The following is a 19011-nucleotide window of genomic DNA, read 5'->3' on the forward strand; positions in this document are numbered from 1 at the left end:
GTATGCTGATGGGCATTTGAGATGTTCCCATTTTCTTGCTAATGTAACACTCAATGAACATAGGTGTGCATTCCTCTATTTGTACCTGAATTCTGATTTCCTTAAAAATTGACTCAAGATCCAAATAAGATACATTTCTATTTAATCCACAGATAACTTCCTGCCTTCAACTTATATAAGAAAAAAAAAACATCATGTAATTTATGCAATCAAGAAACCAAGTACTAGCTCTCAAGTTCCCCACAGTCTACAAAGTTCCACTGTGTTAACGAACAGGTTTCTGTTTCCAGTAAACTGGGAGCTGTAACCAGAATCTTAATTCAGGTTCAAATTTGGCAATGAAAATTCAAACAAGGGTCTCATAACTAAGGTTTACAGAACACTACAGAAGCTATATAGACAGATATAAAAAATATATAACCAATAACAAAATGGGCAAAACACATGAAAAGATTCTTCACAAATTTTGGCAAGGGTAACTCCTAAGTGGTGTTTCTATTTCCATCAAAGGTATTACTATTCTGTTGTCTTTTTCTTCTGAATTGATGCTCACTGCCCAGTACCATTATTTCCTTCTCTCTCTCACTGCTGTGGAGGGAGCCCTGGGGTAGAGTCAGCTCCAGCTTACAGCTGACCTGCTCTGGGATTCCAAGGCTGGAAGGTGGATGAGAGGAGCTTGCCTGTCTTTCTCCCACTGAGTTGCTGGTAGGTTTGGACTGCCAGTGGCCTTGGAGTTAGTAGTCACTGTGCATCCCTCAAGAGTTTGGAGAGGTCCCTGACTGCAGATTTTCCCAGTGCAATACATCCTGATCTCTGACTTTCACTAAGAGAGTGTTACTCACTGCCATCAAATTGCAACCAACTCATAGCTGATCCTCCAGGGGGTTTTGGGAGGCTGTAAACGGCACAGGAGGAGAATGTCTGTCCTTCTCTCATGGAGCAGCTGGTGAATTTGAACTGCTTGTCTTTGGGTTGGCCACAACACAACTTCCTAACCTACTGACCAATGCTCTAATGGGTGTAGAAATAATGGTATTCAAATAGCAATGAGAAGGGGAGCTCTGGTGGCCTAGTGGTAAGGAGCTGCAACTACAATCCCAGAGGCACACGGTTCAAATCCACCAGATGCTCTGCCGGGAAAAGGAGGGACAATCTCCTCCTGTACCAGTCAGATCTGATTTGACGGTACACACAAACAAACACACACACACACAAAAAAGCAATGAGACTATCAAGCTTCTAGACTTGGGTTTCTAATTACTACTTGCCACAAAATGGAACCAAAGATTGTTAGAGAAATGGCTAATTCCAGTGCTGGAATACAGAAAAATACAGGATGAACTTGAAACAACAGGTTACTGCACCAGAATGTTAAAAAGTATTCAATGAATGATAGAGACCTACCAGAAGGACATTTGAAGCGTGAGTTCTCATTGGTTAAATACAGGACTATTTGAGTATCAACATGAATGATGATAGCAAGAGACAGTCTACAGATTGAAAAATGGTCTGCATTTTACAGATAATATTAGAGATACGGATAACTCTGAGGAAGGGAAAATGCTTTCTTATATTAGAGTGCCAACTACAAATGAAGAAGTAGAGTTAAAAGCCAGTATTTTGCAACCATTACATAATAACAGATTTATTAACAAACTAATTTACAAAGACTTAACACTAGTAGATGTCTTAAAAAACATCAAAGTAAAAAATGAAGGGGGGGGAGCAGCAGCACAAGGAAGTGATTCAGAGTACAGACACTAAAGAACTATAAAGCAAGTCCATTCTGTGATGGTCTCTAAATTCAGGTGGGATATAGTCAAGGTTGTACTTATATTGTTTGGCGCTAGTTTTATTTATGTTGCTTGGACTAGTTTTAATTTTCTTCTGCTTAAACTTGAACTTGCATTTGAACTGCTGTCTTGTTCCACAGCTGGCCACTCGCCTTATTCTGATGATACTGAGCTTCTCCACCATCTCTTCCTGCGGATGTAGTTGATTTCACTCCTGTGTACTCCTTTTGGCGAAGTCTACAACCATCTATTTTAAAAGGTATCTGCAAGTAAGTTGTTGACTGAGTACAATTCTATCATGCAACCTCTGGCCTCATTTCCAACCACTTATGTAGTTGAATGATGCACATCTGTGTGTGCCTATTGGTGTGTGCCCTAAGAAAGGCTAGAGGGCACAGATGATAATAAATGGGGGAAATGTGAATAGCTAGTGAATCTGAAGGAAGGTGAATAAGAGTTGCAAACTTTCTGCAAGCCTAAACTTACACTAAAATGAAAACATACAAAAACATGAAGTATACAGTCATTTGAGATAATGCCTCTCTTGAGGTTATGCTGTCCATCTGGCATGAAGCTAGATCATCTCATTTTGCTTTTGAATTTTAGGTAGGCTTTTCCCCATTACCTTAACCATATTTAAGGGGATGTGAAAAAATAATTGAACTACCTCAGGAAAATTAGTATTTTGATTATGTATTTTAAAGCTAAAGAGGGAAAAAAAGAATATTGGTAAAGTCAGCTGTGAGGGACTCAAGAGTACGGAAGTGCAATTACGTCAGGCTGGAGACTAAGGTGCGCCTGATCCAGGCTATAGTTTTTGCAATTACGTGCTATGCATTGGAGAGCTGGACAGTGACTAGGGATGATAGAAAGAGAATTGATGCCTTTGAGTTGCGGTGCTGGAGAAAAGTATTGAATATACCATGGACTGCTAGGAGAACAAACAGGTTTGTCCTGGAGAGGGTGAAGCCAGAATGTTCCCTGGAGTCAAGGATTCTGAAGCTTCATCTGACATACTTTGGGCATGTTGCAAGGAGGAACTGGTCCTTAGAAAGGGACATCTTGTTTGGGAGAGTGGAAGGACGGCGCAGGAGAGGAAGACCCTCGATGAGATGGATCGATTCTGTGAGTGGAGTGGTGGGAATGAATGTGTTTGAGACAGCGAGGCTGGCACAGGATAGAACAAGCGTTTAGGGCTCTTGAACACAGGGTCGCTATGAGTTGCAAACGACTCGATGACACATAACAACAACAGACCAATATTATATAAATATATTTTTCACAGGAAAAATGGCTAAGAAATTCTGAAACTATTTTGTATATACACTAGAAGAACAAGTGAGTTAATATTTTGTAGCTAATGAAATCAAGGCTTATCACTGTCAGAGAAAGCTAAAACAAGGAAAAGAGGAAGGCTGGAAAGAACTCTGTGGTGTTAGAAATGGAACAGGAAATATCAATGTGGACAGAATGATATGGAATAAACACAGCTGGCACTGCAAGGCATGAGAGTGTGTGTGTGAGCAAACATTATTTTCTAGTTCTGTTGGTTCAGAGTCTCTAGTAGCAATATAGTTAGATCTTGGTTCTTGATGCCATTTTCAAATAAAAGGAACCAAATGTCCTTGGAGAAATAGTCAATCACATGATTGTAGCAAGAAAAAATTGCAACAGAACCAAAAATGGTGCCAAAAAGTAAAAAAAGTCTTCAAAAATGGATGGTGATATCTCAAAGGAACCAAAGGAATTTTCACAGCAGCAAATCTCGAACAATTGTAGCAAGAGAATAAATAAGAAAAATGGGTTAGAAATCTAGAAAATAAAATAAATGCCCAAGATTCCATCATGGTAATTGGCAGACACATAAATAAATAAACAAACTGGAGAGGAAAGCTAACTCTTTCTTACAGTCGAATTCCAGTTAGTAAATGTAGATGGAATGATGAAAAAACTACTATTAGTCAAATATCACAGCAACTGTCACCAAAGGCAAAAAATGTCACTGAATACTAAGATTAGTGGGTAAACGTCTGCTGAGGAATAGATAATTTTCCAGCATCTCAAAGAATCTCTTTATAAGAAACTTTTTAAAGGAAAAAAGTTATAAAAAATGAGTTTTTACAGTGATAGCTAAATGGTTCTAAAGTCAAACATACAAAAAAGGCATATTTAGACAAAAAAAAGGCTTACAAAAAGGGCATATTTTGGATGTCTATCTTGCAGTTAATTATTAAAATTTTTAAAAAAGGCTTTGTTTTTTGCTTACCTGATAATTATTAAAATAATAATTAAAAAAAAGGCTTTGTTTTTTCTTACCTAACCACTGGCCACACACACACACAGAGCCTTTTAAGATCAGTGCCAGCATATTAGGCTTCCCTCCTTCCCCCTGCCCAACTCCCCCAAAGTACACTAGGTGGCCAGAAAGGTCTCATATATGGTATGTACCCTGCCGGTAGGCAGGCAGGCACCAGATATATGCTATACCTTGGAAACACTTCCCAAGGAGATTACGAAGATTTCCACTTTTTTTTTTTAATAAAGTCAAATACACAATCAGTCCTTTACTACTGTACAACCAGGTTGTTTGCTGTTCAGCAACTACAATTAGCTGCTACACCTTCATTTAGTATATTTAACGGGGGTGGGTGTCAACATGTACCAATGAATTAGAACTGACAGCTGACCCTCCAACAAGTTTTCAGAAGCAGCAAATCTTTATTCTTGGAAGAAAATATAACACATAACTGGGAGATAAAGGAAATAATCAAGAAAAAGAATATGGCTTACTGAACCTAAAAGCCAACATACTGCTATAAGGTTCTAACATAGATTTGTTTTCTTTTTCTGGCTTGCCTGCTATTGTGAAGCAATTTGAAAAAGGAGTTTAAGAAATGTTCTAAGTGAAGGTCTGATAGTGTAGCCTTGTGAATCTTGCCTTTCTCATCCTGAAACTAGATTTTTTTCTTCACTCCCAGGACCCTGATCCTCACACAGGCCAGTAATTTGTCCAACTGGAAGTCATTTCCAGGTTCCCAGAGTGTTAATTCCATGCGTCAACATAGCCAGGGCAATGAGTATAAAAGCATTCTCTATGTCATAAATCCCAATCTCAGTAATGTTAATAAGGCAGCATTACAAGCAGGTATGTACAGACACAGTTAGTCTTCTTTATTAAGGGCAGGTCTCCTCGGGCTTCTCTGCAGATAGAGTCTCTAAGTCCAAAGGGAGCGGCACTAACCACAAGCTGGCTGCCTCTCTGCCAGCTCCACTGTATCTGCATCTCCACGGGATAAAGATGGATAGTCTCCTGTCCTAGTTACAGCCTCCAAAGACCCACCAGAGGGTCAACAATGAATACGAGGCCTGAGATCTCAGGGGTGTGGCCTGTAGGGTATTTGTTTCGATCGAAAGGTGGGGGGAGCTTTCGTTCAGATTGACATCTGGCAATATGGCTTGTGGTTTCTGGACTTGAACTAGTAGCCTGCTGGACTTGTCAATTTTGGAGTTATCTGAATCCAAAGCCAGGTGTTTACATCCCTGCTTCCTAAAAACAACGTAGCCAGAGACCCTGCCTCTTTAGACACCTTCATCCTGATGTCTGACCTACAGATCTGGGGCTTGCCTCTATAAGCAAAGGAGCCATTTCCTTGAAATAAACGTCACTCTGTGTGTGTGTGTGTGTGTGTGTGTGTGTGTGTGAGCCTCACTGGTTTTCCTTTTCCAAAGAAGCCAGCCTAAGACACAGAGATAGTTGGATAAAACAGTCTGGACAATGAGATTTAAGCAGAGATCTACTGGGGTTATCTGGAAAAGTTCTGTCATCCTGAAAATACTTCCTGTCCTAATTTTTCCTATTAGACATGAGAATTGGTGAAACATTCATTCTGCGACCTGGAAAGCCTAAGCCACACACACCGAGGATGGTGGAACAGAGTTCTGAACCTGGAGTTCTGATGACACTTCAGTGCCACGGTACTAGTTCTGGACTAGCCCCCTGGAGCCCTTGCCTGGATGCACCATTGCTGTAAGTCAGCCACTGCATGACACCAGGAGATAAACATTCACCCTCCCAAAAGGACTGACCTCAAAGACAACAGGAACAAGCCTGGTAACAGCTAAGAAATTCATTTTACAGTCAAATCTCACAGAGTTAATCATATATGCCTTATTTTTCTAACCAGAATTAGGTACAGAAGAACATTCAAAACTAGGACAGTAACTATGACAAAATCCAAAAAAGAGGCGCATTAGTAGAAGTACAAATCCAGAAACCTGGGGAGCTCTGGTGGCCTAGTGGCAAGAAGCTGCACTGCAATCCCAGAGATATGGGGTTCGAATCCACCAGATGCTCTGCTGAAGAAGGAGGGGCAATCTCCTCCTGTACCAGTTCAGATCCGATTTGACAGTACACACATACACACTCTCTAAAAATATAAAAAAAAATTTTTTTAAATCTAGAAACCTTTGGAGCAGGAGGTGAGCACTGGAAAGCTGAAGACTTGATCAGATACTTGATAGGCCCCAAGTTTAGTTTGTTGCTTACTTTTTAATATGTGTGAGGGAAACAAAGTAAAGATGTTCAGAAAATAAAAACAACAAAACAAGTACAGATTAAAGTATGTGACATGGGAAGGAAGCAGATGGGGTTTTATCCTCAAACAATGACAATCAATTACAGGAAACTTCCACCTGCCTAATGCCAATCTTAAGTGCAGAACACAAAATCACAACAAACGTGAAAACACAACCATAAGTACGAAGAACCAGTACTGCATCAATTCCCCTCCTGACTCTTACAATGCATTTCCAAATTATCAGCTCTACTATAATTGGGGGGGGGGGGATAATTTTTTTCTTTAATAGTTTAAAATACTACCTGCCTCTCAAGGAAAATCTGCATGACCAAACAAACAAAAGCAAATTACCTGTATGTCTTACCATAGGGAGCTCTGGTGGCTTAGTGGTAAAGAAATGCACTGCCAAGTCATAGGAACCCAGTTTGAATCCACCAACTTCTCCATGGGAGAAAGATACATAATCTCCTCTCATGCAATTTACTGCCTCTAAAATCTGGCTAGAGAGTCAGCTATGAGGCAGTTTTGACTGAAGATACATAACAAAACAAACGCTCCATGTAAACCCAAACTCTCAACATGCCACTACGTCTTCTCCAGACTTCCCAATACTGTTACCTTTCAAAGACCAGGCCACTATATGTAGTTAGGTAAGAGATTTAAAGGGTATGCCCCACTGTTGACAACACTATTTTTTCTAAGCTCTTGTAAATATAAAATGTCAGATAATAAAACAGGTGGTAAGTGAGGAGGAGAAGTGCACGGCTTTCTATTATAATTAGTATGAACAAGTATTTTAAGTCAAGTTTATCAGACCATATCAAAGTATTGAGCACTGTTGTTACACTAGGTCCCAAGAACAGGAACAAGAAGGAAAGATGAATTCAGAGAATGCAAAAAAGGCAACAGGATGAAAGAAGAGGGAATGGAAAAGAGAGGACAAGGAGAAATGGGACTTAATTTATTTGGGACTGATGCTACACCATAGACAGACACGTGTCCCCGCCTGTGCCTCAAGTACGTGACCCATGCTCATTCCCAACTCTTGTTGCTATTGCTGTGTTCCACTATCGAGTTGGAATTGACTCAAACGCAGTTTTCTGTGGCTGCAGATCACGGAGGAAGAAACTGCCTATCTTTCTTCAGTCAGAGCAGTTGGTGGATTCAAACTGTCTTTCTTTGGGTTGTCAGCACAACTTCTCACCTCTAGCCAGAGCTCCCCATTCTTAGCAGTCATCATTTTCAGACTACCAGGAATATTCTCACTGCCACTCTCACCAGTCTAGATCCTTTCCTATCCTGGGTTTCTCTTCAAATGCTACCTTTTTACAGAAGCCTTTCTAGACCACTTCTACATCGGAGGTACCTAACTCCCATCACTTTTATCACCTTAGAGTGTTTTATTTTCTTCCTATACAATAAAGGTTGGCACAACCCTGCTTGCTGAAACTGAGGAGGACCCGAAGCGCCTGTTGCAGAAGTTCAAGGACTGAAGCCTTCAATATGGATTGAAACTCAATGTCAAGAAAACAAAGATTCTCACCACTGGGACAATTGGCAGCATCATGATAGATGTTGAAGAGACTGAGATGATTAACAGCTTTAGTTTGTTTGTCTCTACAATCAACACTCTTGGCACAAGCAGCTAAGAAATCAAAAGATGAACTGCATTGGGATAATCCGTTGTCAGATATCTACTGAAGAGCAATGATGTCAGTCTGGAGATAAGAGTTAAACCAGGCTGCTCTTTGGAGGCAAGGATTCTGAAGCTTCGTCTGACACACCGTGGACATGCTACAAGGAGGGACCAGTCCTTGGAGAAGGACGCCATGCTTGGGAGGGTGGAGGGACAGTGCAAGAGGGGAAGACCCTCTATAAGGTGGATTGGTTCAGTGACTGGAGTAATGGGGGCAGGTGTGTCGGAGATAGTGAGATTGGCACAGGGTAGAACGGGGTTTAGGGCTGTTGTACACAGGGTTATTATGAGTCGCACATAACAATGGCACATAACAACAACAACATACAATAAAATCTGTGAAAGGAAGGACCAATGTAAGGTGGAAAGTGGCTAGAGAAGAAAGATGAGAATATTTTCCCCTAAAGCGAGTAGCAAGAAAAACAGGAAGATTGTGCACTCTGTCAAAGCGCAAAACTGGAGAACCAAGGCAGATCTGTTTGGCTCTGGCTCCGACAGGTGCACGGTACTGTATTTATTTGTATCTGCGATTATATTATCACCTTTACTTGTTTATTTCAGTAAAATAAAAGCTCCCCAGGACAGAAAATCTGTTCATGCACTGTGTCCACAGAGTCTAAACAGTACCTGGTGCTGAGCGAATGGACTGCATCCATTCATTCACAAGCTATTCCTTCCTCCTAGCAGAGAAAGTAACTCTGCAGGGTCTCATTCCCAAGCTCCGGGCACATGCACAGCAAGAGGGAGGCGCCAGCATGATGGTGGAGGCAGAGGCAGTGGGCAGGGGACCCGCTCCGCTCCTTCCTCGGAGAGGCGTGTCTGGGCCCTGCATTCTTGTTTCATGGAAGTGGTGCTGGCTCCTCAGGCCGGATCCCTCTTCCCTTCCTAACAGCAACAGCTGCATCACACTGTGGCTGTGCTCCCTGCCAGAACATCTGCTCCCACCGTTTCGGAATTCCTCCCTCGGGGACCTTAGCAATAAGAACAACACAGAATGTGCACTGCAGCCTCACCACTGTCGCCACAAACCCTTTATCACACCAAGTAATCCTTGTCTCACAGGGTAAAAAGGGTCGTACACAAAAAGAATCTGAGGTCTCAGGAAGTAATCAAAGTGAAGGTGCTCAGGGAGGGCTTCAGGAGCTGACTGAAACCCCACCAAACCCAAGAGGCCTGTCTCTGCCCTCAAAGCTGGAGCAACACTGGCTTCTTACTGATAAGAGAGGCGAAGACACCAGTTACTGACTGCTTTCCTTCTTTTTCAGGCCACTCCTATCACCTTTTGCCATTTCGTAACCTCTTACTCAGATGTTACAGTCAATTTGGACAAAAAGCTGCTGCAGCAGTAGGACCTGGACAGAATAAGAGACTGTGCCCTGTGTTAGGTGGCACATATTCTAGAGTTTACCAGACAGTGATGCTAACACAGATGTATTCAAGGTATGCGAAAGGAAGTGTCATTAGCCAGATACCTCCTCGGTAGGAAGATCATCCCTTTCTAGGCCTCTAAAATCTGGTTTGTCTCTGATCGAAACATTAAATGATAATCTTATCAAGGTTCTTTAGTTCTAAGTTGTTTCCAAGTAGTACTTTTGTTGTTTCCAAGTAGTACTTAGCTCCTATGTTGGATCCTAACAACCTTGTGCTTCTGGAAAGAGAGAATGGAAGATTTGCAAAGGAAAGGGCGATGTTAGGGCTCATTCTTCAGATCTGAAAAAGAGAAGTGGTGTGTGTTTCCCTACAGGAACATGAATCTGCTTTCCTTACCTCTCTCCGCTCCCTTCCTTAAAAGCTGACTGACCAGATCAAGAGAGACAAGTCAGGGTCCAAGCGAGTGACCAAGCGAGTGACTTTCGGACTCCTCTTTGTACTTGGCAGGGTCACAGAATCTTTATGTAAATAACAGGTGCCCTACGCCATTCTGAAGGGGGTACTTTAACGCCCTCATGTTATATTCCTACACACTCTGCATGTGTATTATTAACATAGATTAGTTCCATGAGTGTGTTACATGTTAAAAACAGACAGTCCGTGTCTGTCTGCCAGGAGTTCTGAGGAGGTAAGTTTAACTCTGGATAGAGAAGAGGAAGGCATGTAGGAGTCTCAGGAAGTCTAATTCTCACTCCAGGCCAGTGCTGTATTATTATCCAAACCAGCTTCACAGTTTGCCAATAAAGTTCATGTTCTGAATCTAAATTTGTTTTATGAAGGCCTAGATGTGTAAGGAGAGGAGAGGCTAGCAAATCTTAAGTCTTGAATTCTATTCCCCAAACCTAGAAAACCCAACAAAATAATTATCAGAGAAACTGGGATGAATGGTTGACCATTTACTTACAATAAGAAAGCTAATGTTTTTGTGAATCTTAGAGGAAGCCCTTTCAGTGAACGGAGCTCTGTTCTCCAGCCCAAGAAGCTGATTTGCGTCATGGACTGTAGGACTCCTCAGCGTCAGCTGAACCGACGACCCTCATGCCATAATCAGGCTGACATCTCTGTCATCCAGTAAACGAGGCTGTCCTGGCACTGACCGTGTTTTACTTCATCTTCACTGGACATGGTGTCAACATGAACTACACATCACATCCTGCCAGGCTGCTTGAGACCAGAGCAGGCACCTTTTTTATCACATGGACCACTGGAGCTGTACTAAAACATCCTAGGGTGAAGGAAGGATCCCGTTCAAGACAGAACTCTCTTTTTCATGACCCTCACATACTAGACAGTACGTGTCTCAACCAGTTCTCAATAAATGCTCTAAGGTCAAGCCCATCTCCCAAAGGAAATATGATTGTCCTGTATTAGAAGAGGATCTGATTCTTCAATAAACTTTAAGAGATAGCAGTGATTGAAGTATTTTGGCCATTTATAAAATGTTGGCAGGCAGGGTAGGTGTTCAGGGGTCCAGCAGCTTAACTCCTTCTTCGATGAACACCTTCATCTTTTAGTAACATCCAGAACACCTATTTCACTGGACAGAACATTCTTCATTAATCCCCTTGATTATGAAGAGTTTTTAGCCAGCTACTAACTCTTCCCACCACATTCTCACACTCCTAAAATTAGAAAATACCCTAAAATACAAAATACACTTAGAATGAAATTCACCATTCATGATAAGGGGCAGAAATCTAGATTCTAAATAGTCTTCTCCAAAATTCAGAATCATTTTGGCTGATATGCTATCCAATCTGGTGAGACTAATATTATTTATTCTTTGAAATAAGGCTGAAAACCACAAATCAGGAAAAAATATCAGCTGTTTTATTTCCTTATACTTGCTTTTTAAATGTATTAGAGATATTCCCCAAATGATGACATATTTGAGCTCATGACAAACTTCATTTATGATAATCTAGTTGTGGGTATTTTTTGGCATATTTTATCATGAGTAATAAATATAACTTTATGTTTAGTTTACTGATGTTTTCATTCTCAGAAGCTCATTTGTAGATGCTCAATGTTATAGCTTATACTATTCAAAAGCACTGACATGTAACAGGCAAGAATTAACGTTTTTTTAAAAAGAGGTATCTGACTTATGTAAGAACTAACTTTATGACGGAATTATCAAAACTGAATAGTCATAAGCTGGAGACCAACTGTGTTTCCAGTCTTTGCAGTAATCATTGCATACCACTCATTCAGTTTAGTCAAAACTAGAAAACTTAACCTGCAAATCCACTTAACTGGATACATGCACACATATGACATGCTGCAACAGGTGGATGAAGGTACTTCTATCAGCCTTGTGGTCTTGTGAACGTTCCCCCTCCTTTGGGTTATTTCATTAATTGTACATGCCATACACCCCCTGACAAACAGATTAAGAGTGCAATCTGGGTATCGAGAATTAGCCCAAGCTGGGTATCTTTTTCTTTTTAGGTTTCATCAGAATAATAAATAGTAGTTCTACTTTATATTTTGAAGACACTACTTGAAACAACAGTTGATATAAAGCAAAAAACCCCACTCTCTTATTTGTGTCAAAACACAAACACACACACACACTCTCTCTCTCTCTCTGTGTGTGTCTGTCTGTCTCTCTCTCAAACCAAATGCCAAGGAGTTGATTCTGACTCCTAGAACTCCTTCATCGAGTTTCTGAGGTTGTAAATCTTTAAGAGCAGAGAGTATCTATGAGTAACTGGTGGATGTGAACTGCCAACCTTTAGGTTATACATTATACCACCAGGGCTTGATTAGTAGGAAAGACAGACGTTTGCTTTTCACAGTTTAACTCCTTGACCATGGCCCCTAGGCCTGCCCATAGCATGAAGTGTCGCTGAGACTGGTGACATCAGACCATGCCTTCAAGGCAGCTAAGGTAAACAGCAAGCATCCTAATGGTTACCTGCAGGTCATTTTGTGGGTTCCAGTCTGAATCAAATATGATGCAGGTATCAGCAGCTGTGAGATTGATTCCCAGGCCTCCTGCTCTGGTGCACAGAAGAAAGACAAAGCGGTCTGAGTCCGGCTTACAGAACCGGTCGATGGCTGCCTGGCGCAGGTTGCCCCGTACTCGCCCATCAATTCGCTCATAGGTGTATCTGAGGGGACCCAAACGAACGAAAGCCCAGGTGTTAATCATGACTTCAAAGGGAAATAGTAGAAAAATGCAGAAATGTGGCAACTGGTGATCTTAAAGCCTTCAGTTAGAAATGTGAACCAAATGACAGCAGTCTGTAAAAAGCCATCTTCCTCTACACAGAAGTAGAGAAGACAACTGAAACTACGTCAGGAAATGTCCCTCCCCTCAAAACCAAACAAAACCCCCCCAAAATAACACAGGGAAAAACACACAAGGAAGCATAAAATTAAAACGATAAATATTATTATTAATCCCCACTGCCGAAGCAATTGGTTATCCAATAATTTTCCAGTTTATCTTGTGCTGAATCTTATCCCAAAACCAGAAAATGAGACTGCATTCACCTATTTCAGTGGTGTTTATATATATAAAAAAATTGGAGCTGCTTTAGGGTAACTGGAAAATGGCAAACATTTTCTACCAGGTGGTTCTTTTTTCCTAAAATAATAGGTCCTCAAAGCTTTAATTTAGGAGAGACTCACAGTAAAAGCAACAGGTTAAATGTTGGACCCAACATCTCCCAGGAAGTATACTGCCAATTAAGTGGAGTTAAATCACAGCATAGGTCTTTGACATGTGCGTTGCAGGGGGGAGGGGACAGAAAGTGTTTCGGAGGAAAATGAAATGCTGAAGTAAAGCTGAGTAGCATTTAAAAGGTGTCCACTTGTGTAGAAAGTCAAGAAATGAGGGGAAAAGTATGGCAGAAAAGTTAATGAAAAACCCAGTAGCTATGCTAGCAAATTCCTCATAGTCCAGCAACACAGAAAACAAAAATGGTTCTTATGATGCAGATCACACAGTGATCAAAGAAGTGAGTTACAGAAACAACCCAGACAGGTGCTGAGAGCCTTACTCTCTTCTTACTTTCCTCTTGACAAAAGAAATTGACAAAGCTGTTGTTACACTGAACCTAATTTTGACCAGCAAGCCAAGAACTGACGAAGGAGAAGTGATAGCAACCTTGTGAGAAAGGGGCCAAGTCACTTGAGGTGTGGAAACATGAAGGCTGGCAAACATCAGATCAGTATTTCAGAAATGAGGAAACTGAGTTTGTCAACCTTTAAAAAGCTAACTGATGTGAGACTAAGAGTAGACACCCTGTGTCGGGATGGTTTTAGAAAAGAAATAAATATTTAAAACGCATAAAGAAAGTTGAATAAAGACAATTTGAGATTACCAGTGGACACATATAGAGCAGAGAGACAAACCTGAAAATACTATCATTGTTACAATACATTACTAAATCCATAATGCAGCCATTTCTGGAATTACGAGTATAGCTTTTCCTCTTATTGTTAAACATAATAAGCTAAGAAACATGGGATCCAGTACAATGGGTCGTAGTGGTGGCAGGATTATCATGAAGATAAACAAAAAAGATCTTGTGTCTTAAGATAAAGGCTAAAAGGTCTTATGTTTGAATTCTGTAATAACGAAACAGCTGTCATTATTATTAATAACAAACCTTATTATTAATAAGAAGGTATTAGTAGCAAGCTCATAAGTGCCAGCTCTATACCAAGAACTGATACATACTTACATGTATCAACACATTTAGTTAGAATAATAATTTTATGAGGAAACTGATTGTCATAGATTCTGACTCATAATCACTATACAGGACAGAAATGGCTGTAAATGTTTATGGAACTAGAGTACTTAACTACATCTTTCTTCTATGGAATAGCTAGTGGGTCTGTAAAAGTCACCTTCCATTAGTAGCCGAAAAATTCAAGGTAGCTCAATTCTATTATTAACATTTTATACTTGAGATAACTGGAAGAGGGAGAGAGTAAAATAACTAGCTCAGTCACTGAGCTGATAAGTTGAATGCAGTTTAATCTGAACCACGTCTTTACAGAGTACCCTACACTTCTAATACAGTCGGGCTGAATGATTTCCTTAAAATCTTAAAGAGAATATTAAAGATAAATGAGAGACTCTAGGAGACTCAGGTAGCTTGTAACAGAAGCACAAAGCAGAAGCTATAAATGGGTATCAAAATTATTTTCATAAATCAATGCACTTAGGACCTGGCAGAGGTCACTCACAGAAGTTTGGCTACAAAGGTGACACGGTGGAGACAGCACAGGATTTAGACATGGAAGACGAAGAAGAAGGGGCTGGGAATCAATGATAGAACAGCTTCCTCTGCCATCACCACCAGCGCAGTGCAGAGGGCTTCGTGTTCAAGGCCTTGTGTGTCATCAGACTCAAGGGGAGAAGTCAGGAAACAGCGATGACTGAGCTCAGTTATCAACAGAAGCAAAGTTTCTAAGGAAACAGTACAGCACGTTTTCCACTATGGTCTACTGATATGGTTTTAGAAAATGTGCAGGATGGATGGAACAATACTTCTTTTTTTACACGCATTAATTTTAAAAGTTCTCAAAGAATAAAATTATAAATAAAATTCTCAAAGAATGAAACACTAAGTTAAAAGTCCAATTAGTTAACCGTGTCACTGAGTTGGAGCCAACTCAGAGCCAACACACCAGTGAGTTTTCAAAGGCTGTTAATCATAAAGAAGACTGCTCATCTTTCTCCCATGGAGTAGCTGGTAGATTTGAACCATCTGACACTGGGTTAGAGGTGCAACTCTTTATCCACTAGGCCACCAGAGGTCTGCAGAATCACTCCCTATCTTTCCTAACTTCTGAGCCAGCTCCTTTGGCTATGGCACCATTCTTTCACAAGAATATGGCATTAAATGAAATGGCAAGAAAACCAAAAGGACAGCTGGAGAGGCAAAGAACTCAAGAGCAAGGGAAACTCTGAGGGCTGTCAAGTTAGAACAAAGAAATCAGGCCATAAAGTCTTCATACCAAACCTCAGCAGAGCAACTAACCATCTGCGACAAGTGTTCTGATAGAATCCTCAGGCTGGAGCTCATCAAACTGGAATTTCAGTCACTAGGAGGTACTAGGAGACCAGGAGGCACTGCTGGGAATGGTGGTGACAGTGTGTAAGAGAACAGAAACCAGTGACTTCCCAAGCAAGAAATGTTCTCCACTGCAAACTATGACCAGCTGGGTAGCATCTCAAATACTCAGAATCAAACTCAGTAAGAAATCTGCAGAGGTTGGAGTCTTCTTTGTTTCGTTCACTAGAACAAATAAGTCTGTTTTGGTGGAAGTGAAACCAGGATGCTCCTTGGAGGCAAAGACGGTGAGACTTCACCTCATCTACTTTGGACATGTTGTCAGGAAGGACCAGTCCTTGGGGGAAAACCCCACCATGCTGGAGAAGGTGGAGGGTCACAGAAAGAAAGGCAGACCCTCAGCCAGGTGGACGGATACAGGACTGAAAAAACGGGCTTGTGTACGTGAGAGATGGTGAGGCCGGCACAGGCTCTGCTCTTCACAGGCTGCTGTGAGTGGAAGTTGACTTGACGGCATCTACCAACAGTATCATGTCCCACTCATTGAGATGTACAACATCTAGCATTATAGGTACTTTACAAAGAGTGACTGAATGAACAGCATCTTTAAAAAATCTTAAATAAGTGTAGTGACAAGTTCTACCTGATTTCATATTTGTCAAAGTTAATCAAACACCAACCTGTGGATATATGTAGAAAAAAAATGTATAGTAAATGTTTATAATACACATACACATACTTTTTTTGTTGGACTAAATGGATTAGGTATAGAATAAAAGAACCATTCTGGAGGTCATTTAGAATAACTTCTTGTTAAGTGGGCTTTAAAGACTTTCCAATTCACTGGGAAGTATTTAAGTTACATTTTCATTATAATCTAATGTACACTAGAATGAATCATTGTCTAGCCCTCACCACTGTCATTACGTCTGAGTCCACTGTTGCAGAGACTGTCAATTCATTTCATGGCGTCTTCCACATAATGTCCTTCTCCAAAGACTGCTTCTGCTATCGAGTCCCAGGTAGAAGAGACAAAGCTTCACCATCTTTACTTCCAAGGAACATCCTAACTATACTTGGTGTTTCTGCATATTCAATATTTGTGATATATTCAATATTTTTCATCTATTTCATAATCCAAAGATATTCATTCTTCTTTGGCCTATGTCATTCATTGTCCAGTCTTCCAATGCATATGTTGTTGTTGTTATGTGCCAATGAATTGCCTGTAACCCATAGTGACCCCATGTACAGAAGCTCTGAACCCTGCCCATTCCTGGACCAGTCTCAGAAGTTCTTCTTATACCATGCTTATTCATTGTCCAACTTTCAGATGCATAGAAAGTAACTGAAAAGACCATGTACTGGATCAGGTGCACCTTATTCCTTAAACGGACATTGCTGCTCCTTAGAACTTTGGAGAGCTCCTTCCTAGATCTTCCCAGCATGATATATATCTTATGATTTCTTGACTGCTGGTATTAATGGTGCTGATTGTGGATTTAAGTAAGGTGAAATTACTGACAATGTCAATCTTTTCTCCATCTATCATGATGTTGTCTACTGGCGCCCTGGTGAGGATTTTTGTTTTCTAGATGCTGAGATGTCCTGCAAAATTCTATCATGACATCTCATACACACTGTTTCTATCATCACAGCATTATGATCTTTATTTCCAGCATATGAATTCCAATCACCAGTCATCATCACTGCATCTTGACTGCACATTCTGATAAATTTCAGGCAGCAGAAGCTGGAAAAACTGCCAATCATCCCCGACACAAGAGACTATACGGCTGTATTTTTCACCCCACTAAGGCCCACAGTTATCAGTCTTTATGGGTTCATTTCATGTCTGATAATTTCTAACTTTCCTAGATTCATACTTCATATACTCTCATTCCCATTATTAATAGATGTCTGCGGCGGTTCCTTCTCATTCTGTGTTGTGCCACATCATCAAACAAAGGTCCCAAAAGCTTTACTTCACCCACATCTGTAAGAGCGACACTCCTGTGAAGAGGAAGCTTTTCTGCAGTGGTCTTTTGAGAGCCTTCCCACCTTTCAGGCTCAGACAATCTTCTGCCGCTCTTTATAAGTTTTCTGATGCGTCCGCTCTTTTATTTCTAAAGGCTGATCACTGGTTCTTTCCTCCTAGCCTATCTCGGTCGGGGGTGGGGTGGGGGGGGTGGGGGAGCGGCACTGAAGCCTGACCACCATGGGTGATCCTGCTGCATGTGAACTGCTGCTGGCATTTAAAATACTAAGTGGCAGTTTTCCAGTATTGCAGCAACATGTATGACAAACTGACAGATGAATAATACATGGGAGGGTGGGGGTGGGAATTACTGGTTAAAAGCATAGAAAAGCTTGACATATACCCTGCATATAAAATATACTAGAATATTTTAAGAAGATGGAAGCAGGAGTGGCATCCACTTCCTAAACAACATCCCTCCAGAAATTCTATAAACTTTGATAAAAATCAGTAGTGATATTAAGGCTTCAGGCCTTTTGTTCATAGGGTCTCTATGAGTCGTGCTTGAGTCGAAGGTACTGAGTAACAACAACATTTTAAGAAGGGCATTTTACACAATGAAAACTAAAAGTAATTTTGCCTGGTTGGAAAATCAGGCATAACAGGAAAGAAAATAAGATTCTATTATATGTAATTTGTCAAAATTACAGAAATACTGAAGACTGAGATGTAAAAAACCTCTCCAATTAGAAAGAAATCTAAGCAAAGATGATAAATGAACCTGACTCTCAATAAGACAGACTGACAGACTGACTGTAACAATGGGTGGGAGCAGACCAGAGACTGTGAGGCAGGTACAGGACAGGACAAGGCTCACAGGGTCACCCTGGGAAACAGTGGACTCAACTGCACTGAACAATAATATTATTCAATTCTCTGACTCCTTCACTCTCCCTACAACTGTAGTAAAAAGATATTTTTAATAGGTATAACTGTGAATCCTAAATGAATCTACAGATAGTACAGGAGAACTGACAAAATTGGAGCAGTTAGAAAAACCAGCCAAGTAGAAAATTATTGAGTGCATCACAGTCCCGAGCTAAAAGCAGCCTATTTGAACACTACAAAACAGCTACATGGTTCAGGCTTAGGTAACTCCAGGTACCTCTCAAGGTGGAAATGTAGGGTCCAAGAAGTGGGGAACTGGATGAATTCACATGTCAGTTAGCCTCAAATGCAAGTAACTGCATCAAACTACTTTTGTGCTAAGAGACGTGGTTAAAAATGGATATCTAGTCAATGTGTGGAGCAGTTAAAGATGAAATGACTCTGGAGATGAAAAGACAAGGAAAAACGGGGTTGCCTTTATAGTAAAAAAGTTATTTCTAGATCCATCTTGAAGTACAACATCGTGAGTGACAGGATCATATCCATACGCTTACAAGGAAGTCCAGTAAATACCACTATCATTCAGATATATGCACCAACAACCAGAGCC

General features: G+C 40.8%; 1 protein-coding gene across 1 annotated transcript in view; it reads right to left on the reverse strand.

Annotated features, from left to right (window-relative positions):
• The window catches only part of CHD6 (chromodomain helicase DNA binding protein 6), a 194048-nt gene that overhangs the window by 58787 nt on the left and 116250 nt on the right, over positions 1 to 19011 (reverse strand). The window contains exon 17 of the mRNA XM_006881534.1: positions 12418 to 12613. Within this exon, the coding sequence (XP_006881596.1) occupies positions 12418 to 12613 (196 nt within the window). The remainder of the gene's footprint in view (positions 1 to 12417; positions 12614 to 19011) is intronic.

This window comes from Elephantulus edwardii, unplaced genomic scaffold (genome assembly GCF_000299155.1).
Source record: "Elephantulus edwardii isolate Elephantulus edwardi_28Jun2011 unplaced genomic scaffold, EleEdw1.0 scaffold00015, whole genome shotgun sequence".
Lineage (NCBI taxonomy): Eukaryota > Metazoa > Chordata > Mammalia > Macroscelidea > Macroscelididae > Elephantulus > Elephantulus edwardii.